The sequence below is a fragment of the Dromiciops gliroides genome, chromosome 2 (genome assembly GCF_019393635.1).
Source record: "Dromiciops gliroides isolate mDroGli1 chromosome 2, mDroGli1.pri, whole genome shotgun sequence".
Classification (NCBI taxonomy): Eukaryota; Metazoa; Chordata; class Mammalia; order Microbiotheria; family Microbiotheriidae; genus Dromiciops; species Dromiciops gliroides.
The window spans coordinates 454,750,541-454,760,084 of record NC_057862.1 but is presented as its reverse complement, the minus strand read 5'-3'; the positions used below and the strand labels follow the sequence as shown (position 1 = coordinate 454,760,084).

Genomic DNA, 9,544 nt, shown 5'->3' with positions numbered 1-9,544 from the left:
TTTTCTACACTAATGTGTTCCTTTTACCTTCCCTTTACTCTCTTTCCTAAGAACTGAACCAAGCCAGCCCCTTCCCCACTTCTGTTTTTCTTATTTAATTTCTTCAATATCCTTTGAATATATTAGGTTTCAGAAGGGACAATTTCTTCTTCCCCATTAGAGCATTAGCAAAACACCTTCATATAGCCTTTTCTAATTTCACAAATAAATGCACCTTTTTAAGTTTCTCTGAATTCTTTTATTTTTTATTTCAAAGTTCCTAGTCAGCTCTAGTCTTTTCATCAGAAATGCTTAGAAGTTCTCTCATCCATTTGAGGTCTATTTTTCCCTGTAGGGTAATACTAGACTTAGAAGATAAGTTACTCTTGGATAGTTAGCCTATATCTTTTGCCTTTTGTAATATCATTTCCCAAGATCTACTCCTGTTTATTGTTGAAGTTACCAGGTCTTGTTTGATTCTGATTACAGTTCTACAGTATTAAAAGGAACTACATTTCCTTGATCATTGACCTCCTTTCTGGTTATTTTCAGTATTTTTTCACTGATGGCTGAGACCTGGATTTTGGTTATGATATTCATGAGACTTTTTCTTTTTTACATTTCCACCAAGATGATTGGTGGATTCTTTCTGTTTTCATTTTGCACTCTGATTCTAATTTATCCAGGCAGTTTTCATCTTTGACTTCTTGAAATATACCATCTCAATGAGGAAAAAAAAATAGTTTTCAAGGAGTTCAATTGTTTATAAACTATTTCTCCTTGACTTGTTTTCTAGGGCAGTTGTTTTTGATGTAATATATCTTACATTTTTTCTATTTTTTCAATCTTTTGATTTTGTTTTATTTATTGCTGTTTCACAGTGTCATTGATTTTTCTTTTTAGTGTATTCTAGTTTTCAGGAAGGCTGTTACTTGGGTAAGATTTATCACTTTCTGATATGTTATTTATTCTCCTAATTCTTTCCTTTAGTGTCTATATCTTTTTAATTTTTTGCTCCATTTCTTCTAGGTATTCAAATAGTCCTTGTAGATAATCCATTTTTCCCTTTTGAATCTCCACTTACATTTATTATAGAGTTACTCTTTTCTTCTAGGATGGAGTTAGGGGCATTTCTAGATCTACAATAATTTGTATTTCTGTTAGGAAATCTGCTAAATTCAGGCTTTCCCATTGTGTGTGTGTGTGTGTGTGTGTGGTATGTGTATGTGTGTGGTAAGTTGAATTTTCTTCCATCCTTTTTCTTTTGTCTATTTTTTTTTTTTAAATTTGGGACATACTTTTTCCAGTACCAGACAAGTTGCAATTCAGGAGAGTTATCTAAGGTGATGCTTATTTGTTGATTTATTTCATCATGCATTTAGGGATGAGTGTAATCTCCAGATCTACCAGTCTCTATGTATTGTATACCTTGAATATCTGAAAGACTTAAGGTTCAGATTTTCCAAGAACTTTGCTATGTGTATTTTTCTGAGACTCTGGTACAAGGTGCTATGGGAAGATACTTGAAAGGATAATGCTAAGCTCCCCAAAGTTATTAGAGAACTATCCAGAATTGGGAATGTGGATAAATGTGCTCAAAGCATGCCATTTATTTTGGTAGGGACAAACAATGTTTAACTGGGGAAGACTGTGGTACGGGGGTTATTTATTAATATACCCCTGATCAGTTGATCTCTCAGCCCAGTTGTTAAGGGGCATGCAATGAAGACAATGAAGTTTTAAGGTCTTAAACAATGTAAAGAAATATCTACACTTTATTTTCCTTTTAATAGATATGAAGAAGTTCTTGGTCAAGTCTGAAGGAAATAGAAGGTGACTGGACCATTAGTTGACTGATCAATCAGCCATAACCCCTTATGGTCCTTTAAACTATTGTCATTCTCTAGGGAGTATGAGCCAGAAGACAGCTCTGAGGGGTATGAGAACACAATTGCTACAATATAGTTAACAGCTCTTGTGAGGGAATTGTTCTTTCTTTCTTGGTGGTGGAGGAAAGGAACTTCTTTCTTCTTAATGTCCTGTTATTCATAATGGTATATTACAGAAGATCCTTCTTGCAAAAGAGACTATACACATCAGAAAGAAAGCCCAGGAAACCTAGCAGAGAAATTGTGATGAAGGGAAACAATGAGAAGGCATAACAGGAAGAAAAATGTCATTGTGGTACTGTAGCATTGAAAGCATGAAACAGCTTGGTCACATTTGTTCCCTGAATACATGTCATTGTAGGAGTATACCCACTTTTCCCACTGAAATTAGGTATATTTGTGGAAGATTATACCTGGGTTTATGGAGGAATGTTTTGTAACTACTGTTTGTATTATGCCATCTCAGTGAATGCATTGCTAAAGTCTGTTTCAACTGGCTGAATAGTAAAGGTAGACACATCACCATGGGCTTTTGAGATCTAGTTTTAGGAGTGCATTCATTTTATAGAAGAGGAAATTAAGGTTTAGAGAAATGAATTGGTCCACGTAGCTAGTGAGTGTCAGCATGAAGATTAAAATCAATTAGAATTTGAGTTAATTTGCAGCTGATGAAGTATGATTTCCTTCTTTCAAGATACAAAGATAAAAAGAAAGACTCATGATAAGTGATTAGACTTTTAAAAAATCTTTCAAAAGCAATATTCAGTTGATTTAAGTTAAATGATCAGGAAGATATAGATTTCAATTTTCTTTGAAAATTCTACCAGGACTTTACAAATTAAAAGAGTTAAAAGCATGTTTGAGATTTTATCAACCCAATGTAGGGAAAGAGACTGATGTTTCCAACCCTGTTTCAAGGCCTGTGCCCTCCTTAATGAAATGGATAAGAACCAAACAAACTAATACCAATATGTATAGAGGTAACATTTTACAGTTTCAAGATGCTTTGTATGTATTATGGCATTTGATATCACAACAATCATGTGAGGTAGGTAATAAGAATATTCCACTCCCCCCCCCCTTTTCCCATCAGTACCAAGTCACTTTATTGGGATGTAAATGGTGGTAGATTTTTGGTTAAGATTATGAAAAGGTCAGATAACCAAAATATGCATGCACTGAAAGACAGGAAGAGTGGCACCCATAGTTCCCAGGTGAGGGGGAAGCCAGGTGTGGCTTAGCTCTCATTGTCACTGCCTCCAAAGGTGTGCTTGTCAAAAAGATTTTCTGCCATGCCAGAATTAGGGTCCCCATTTTGTGCAGGTTGGTTATGTGATCACCCAGTTATTTCTTGGACATTACCAGTTTGCCCTGGTGGTGAGTTTTGATGAAATCACATAAATAGGGGTCATTTTTGTTTGTTGCCAGCTTGTGCAGTTCCAGTAATGACTGATTGACATTTTTTTCCAAGTATAGAGCACACTCCATTGTGTTGAGTCTACTCTCCCAGTCATCATGGTCTGGTTTCTTGATGTCTTGCAGGAAGATGTGGCCACCGTGTTGTTTCTGTAGTTTCATCAGCTTCCCAGCATGCTCCTGCTCCTCGTGGGACTGGTGTAGGAAATACTTGGCAAACCTCTTCAGGGTCACGTTGTCTTAGTAGAAGTACTAAGACATAGACAGGTAGACATTGGAGGCGTAGGAGGCATAGAGCTCTAGGTTGATCTGCCTGTTGATGGTGGCCTCAGAGTCATGGTGGTAGTTCTGTCGCACCTAAGAGAGAGATGAGGTCCTAATGGTGGCAGGGATGGTGAAGGTGGCTTAGACAAGAAGGAAGCAGAGGGAGGAGTGACTGCAGCTGAGACTGGGTGGCGTCTGAGGTTGCTGGATGGTAGGACAGAGAAGTGTTGGTTAGTGGAGGTGAAGGTGAGTAAGGGCAGCTCCGACTTGGGATGGAGCAGCTGGTTCCATTCAAGCACTGTTGAAGCAGGAGACCACAGTGACTCCCCTTCCCTGCACTTCTGGCCTTTTCCCCCTTTTGAAGAAGAGGAAACCAAGATTATAAAAAAAAAAAAAGACTTTCTCCTAATCACACTGTTAGTAAGTGAGAGAACCCAGTGTGCTGTTATTTGTCTCTGAATAATTCTTTTCAGCCTTTAATCACTTGTCTTCATACTGTTAAATGTAACCAGTATGAAACAGACAGATAGAAAATCAATAATCAGCGAGCACTAACCAAGCTTCTTCTTTGTACCACCACTGTGCTAGGTACTGGAGATAGGTAGGGAAAAGTCCTTTTCCTTAGGGATCTTGCATTATTTCAAGGGGATATATCATATACATATATACATTGTTGTTGTTCAGTCATTGCAATTGTGTCTAACTTTGCATGACTCCATTTGGGGTTTCCTGGCGAAGATACTGGAGTGGTTTATTATTTCCTTCTCAAGCTCATTTTACAGATGAGGAAACTGAGGCAAATAAGGTGACTTGCTGAGGTCATATTTGAACTCAGGATTATAAATCTACTTGACTCTAGGCCTGGCACTCTATCAACTGTGCTACCTAGCTGCCTCCATATATATATGGAATGTGTGTGTGTGTGTGTATGTGTGTGTATCAAAATAGATACAAGATCATTTTTAGGGGAAGACCCTAGAAGCAGGGATCAGGAAAGGCTTCCTGGAGGTAGTGGCACTTGAATTGACCTATATAGAAAGTTATGGATCCTGAGAGGTAGTGGTGAAGGGCATGATAATTGCAGACAAGGGAAATAGACAGTGCAAAGGTATAGATATAACATATTGACTGCTATGTGCAAGGAACAGCAGGAAGGCCAGGTTGATTGGACCAGGGTATATATGAATTTAACAAATACCAAATTAAAAAAGAGCATTTCTATATAAAAGAGAATGGGAAAAAAGAGGCTTGTCCATGAAATTGTGAATCTCTATTATGTACAGCTTGCTTTTTAAAAAAAGTATGTAATAAATTTGATATGTGACTTTCAAAGCTGTCTTGCTTATCTGTGTTTCCTTCTGCACTTCCTTTTGTTCTCTTCTGTGCATTAAAATGCTTCAATGACCATTCTTTCTTAAAAAAAAAACCTTATCTATAATTTCTTTCTATCTCCTACCTCATATTCTCACTGAAAAAGAAAAAAAATAAACACCTTTGTAACAAATATGTATAATGAAACAAATCAAATTCCGACACTGTGTCAAAAAGCGTATGTTTCATTCTGTACCTTGAGTTTCTCCCTTCTGTTTTAGCAAGTGGGTATGTAATATGATTCATTATTGATCCCCTGAAATTGTGGTCTGTCATAGCATTGATTCAAATTCTTAAGTGTCTCAAAGTTGTTTGTCTTTATAACATTGTGATTATTTAAACTGGTTCTGGTTCTGGGGTTCTGGAAGAAAAATGGTTTTAAGAGTATTATGCCTTTGATAGTCATTCAATTTTGGCAATACCTGAACTAGAACTAACAGGATTCTGTACTCAGAGCCTTAGCCTCAGGATTTGGAAATTTAGAATGGGAAATCATGATATTTGGCTGAAAGCTATTCACTCTCAGCTTCATTCACTTCTGCTTTAGCCCCTTAGGACAACCTCTGTGATTGGAAATTGAGACATAAACAATGTTCACTGGATCTGGAGTCAGAGGAGTTGAGTTTGATTTTCAATTCTGCTGTTATGTGACCTCAGGTAAGTCATTTCATTTTTCTGGGCCTCAATAGCCTAATCTGTAATATGAAGAGATTATACCACAGGATCTCTAAAGACTCTTTTAGCTCTCAATCCTAATAGTCAATCTTTCTTGTGGATTTCTGTCTTGAACCACTCTTTGCTCAAAGAAAAATTTAAATTCAAGGAAAAGAAAAACTGTAGAAGAGATTTCATTCAGACCATTACATGAGGGTTTATATAAAAACAAAACAAAAACCCAAACCCTTCATTTTCCTCTTCTTAAAATAACTCACTGCATTGAGTCATTTATGTAAATAACAAAACAATATAATTTTACAAACCTCTGAGTAGAGGCAATAAACCTGACCAATAATAATAACATTCTAAATGAATATATTTTCACAGTGGGGCACTTGCAAGGGAAATTTTGTAATAATATTCAGCTAGCAGCCCATTCTCAACAAAATTTCTTTCTTATAAGCTTAAAAACATAATTCTGGGGAAATAAAAGGCATAATATAGGAACTACTGAATGTAAAAACTATCACATGACCTAATTAAAAGAACTGTTATGGGGGATACCTCTGAACAACAGATAAAATGAGTACCATTATGACATTTTGGGGAAAGAGCTTGTTTATTTTAGTAGTGCAAATTCAAGGTAGCACAATGTTAAAAGAAAAGAGATTGGAAAGTAAGAGGTTATTAGGAAGGGCTCATTTAATTCTAAAGACAAAATCTTACTCTAGCTACAAAATTCAGGACTCCAGACACCTTCCAAGGAGTACAGTTGTTGAAACTTGGGTCTTCTGGTGAAGAACTTAAGTTTAGTCTCCAGGTATTCAAACATCTGGAATTCTTGATGGGATTGCTAATGTGAATTGGAAACCTGCTATTGGGTATTGCCAGAATGCTAGAGTAGCTTTATTCTACTGGTCTCCAACTTTTTCCAATGACACATCCATATTAATGAAAATCTTTTGAAAATGAACACCCAATATTTGCTTATTGCTTATTTAAAAATTACAAATGCATATCAATATACTATTAATTATATACATTTTATAAAATAAAAAAGGAAATTAAAAAGGGATGAGCTAAAGAGGAAATAATAGTGTCCATAGGGATGTAATGAAGTTAATTGAATGACATGGTCAGATCTGTACTTTAGGAAAATCACTTTGGCATCCATTGTGTGGAGGATGGATTGGACTGAGGCAAGGTTTGAGGAAGAGAGATCTAATTAGGAAGCTACTATAGGTGGTAGCTAGGTGGCACAGTAGATAAAGCACAGGTCCTGGATTCAGGAGGACTTGAGTTCAAATCTGACCTCAGACACTTCACACTTACTATCAGTGTGACCCTGGGCAAGTCACTTAACCCTTATTGCCCTGCAAAAGAAAAAAAAAGGAAGCCACTATAAAAGTCCAGGTTATGAGGTGATAAGGCTAGGTTGGAGGCTATATGATTAGAAAGAAGGCATAATTCTTTGATCACCTAGGTAGTTCAGTAGATAAAGCACTGGGCTTGGAATAAGGAAGATTCATCTTCATGAATTCAAATCCAGACTCAGACACTTCCTAACTGTGTGACCCTGGGCAAGTTACTTATTCCTGTTTGCCTCAGTTCCTCATCTGTAAAATGAACTAGTGAAGGGAATGGTAAGCCACTCCAGCATCTTTGCCAATGAAACCCCAGAATGTAGTCACAAAGAGTCAGAAATGACTGAAGCAACTCAACAATAACAAATAACTCCTTGAGGACAGTGATTACTTCATTCTTTATATTTGTATTCCTACCACATGTAACACACCCTTGGCATATGGTAGGCACTTAAACCTTAAGGCTTGTTTATTCATTAGTTGATTGATAATGGGTTTGGAGGTAGAACCCACAAAATATAGCAACTGATTGGATATGTGAGGGAAAGGACATAGATGAGATAGATGAACACTGAAGTTGTGAGAACCTGAATGGCTAGAAGGATGGTTGCACCTTGGACATTAGAAAGGAAGTTTGGAAGATGAGAGTTTGGAGAAGAGAGAGAAATGATATTGGTGATCTTTATCATAATCCATTCCATGCCCACTCATCTTGTGTGACTTACTCTGTCCCATTCAAAATAAAAAGGTGGAGGGATGAACTGTCACCAAGTGCAAAGCCTGGCCACATAAAGATCTGAATGATGATCTGGACAGCAGGAGTTCGGCACAGGATTTTTTCAGTGTGCCTTGTATAGCAGCTGTGGGTAGAGGTTACTTTAGGTTTATAGTTGTCCTGAGGGTTCAGTACCTGGTCAAGTAGGAGTGAGTTTGGGAACTGGCACAGTAAAAATAGACTGCTAGAGTGTTGTGAGATAGAGATAAGCTCTACCTGGCTATCATATGGAAAGTAAGATGAGACCTGTCTTCCCACCTTCTGACTGGTAAATCACATATTCCTTGGGGTGAGATCATGGCTTCTTTAGAATAATGTCCCTGATCCTCAGGGCTCATCCTTCTCAATTCAATTCAACAGATATGTATTAAGTGTTTAATGTGCTAAGGGGCTGGGGAAACAAATAAGAAAAATAAGGTTCTTAAAGGAGATTACAACACATAAAGGGAGAATAGAAGGGGTGAGGGAGCATATTGTTCCATGGACCAAGCAGAGATTCCAATGAAAAGTTGAAGAAGCTGCAAAGCCCAGGTCCAGCCCTCCATAAAGGAAAGCTTTGAATGGAGCTTAGTGCTCCATCCTCCAGTCTTCCAATCAGAGGAGAGAGGAGACTGAGGGAATTGGAATGTGTAAAATATCCAAGGTAAATACCTTATCCTGGGAGGGGCATCTTCTTTCTGGAGGTTGGACCAAGTAGAACTATGGATAGAAGGGCTCACTTTGAAGATGACTGCATGACTCATTAAATAGGTTAAAAATGGGAGATATTTTTTATTTTGGTTCATTTTTATGGCTAAAGAAGAACATTGCCTCACTGACCCAATTGATAATAGCTGTACAGACCAAATGGAAAAGGTGTAACTTCTCCAAATTTATGAAAGTACATTATTTTCTTAGAACATAAGGAAACATTTACTCTTTTAAAAACATTTTCATTGTTAATTAAAAATATTTATTCTCTTTCCTCAACCCCTTCATATTAAACAACAACAACAAAAAGAAAATGCTTATAATAAATATACATAGTCAAACAAAGCAAGTTCCCTTGTTGGCTATGTCCAAAAATGTATTTCTCTCATTATACATTTTGAGTTATCACCTCTCTGTCAGAAAATGCTTCCTTTTTGGTCCTGTGGAATCATGGTTTGTTATTGAGATCTAAAACCTTTCAGTTCTTTTTCTTTAAAATGTTGTCAGTGTATAAGTTATTCTTCTGCTCAATTCACTTGGCATCATTTCATACAGATCTTCCTTGTTTTCTTTCAGACTATTTCATGATATCTGATGGATCAGTAATATTGCTTTACATTCATAGACCATAATTTGTGTAGCCATTCTTCAATTGGTAGGCATCCCATTAATAGAAACCATTTACTTATAGGATTATAAATCTAGAGATGGAAAGGACATTAGGTGTCATTGTACAGATGATGAAATGAGGACCAGAGAGATTAAAATATTTGCCTGAGATCACAGTAGCAAAGCTGGGATTTGAACCCAGGTTATCTGACTCAAAATCTTACATTCTTTCAACTGTGCCATGCTGCATCTTTTTGTTTTCTTATATTTAGAAACTTCTCTGTTGCCTTGGCAAAACAGCTGGGGAAATGTTGCCTACAGGGATTTGAGGTCAGGAAGTCAGAAGAACCTGCCAACCCACCTGTCAAGAGTCTGTATATTCTCAACTCCTACTAAAGCAGATTGAGTTGAAATTCCCTTAATTAAAAGCAGCCACTTTCCTCTCAAGTATATAATTTGTGCGTTCCATAATTATAGATTACCGAAACATTTCATGCTTCTTTCTTGGGACAGATGAAAATGTTACAGTA

At 36.9% G+C, this 9,544-nt stretch overlaps 1 protein-coding gene across 1 annotated transcript; it reads right to left on the bottom strand.

The window, feature by feature from the left end:
- Positions 1–2,320: 2,320 nt before the first annotated feature.
- Positions 2,321–9,257, bottom strand: LOC122739111 (ferritin heavy chain-like). Its single transcript, XM_043980957.1, has 3 exons — positions 9,239–9,257; positions 3,231–3,523; positions 2,321–2,407 (listed from the first exon to the last, which is right to left on the bottom strand). Exons 1-3 carry the CDS (start codon positions 9,255–9,257, stop codon positions 2,321–2,323), a joined length of 399 nt encoding a protein of 132 aa, XP_043836892.1.
- Positions 9,258–9,544: the final 287 nt, after the last annotated feature.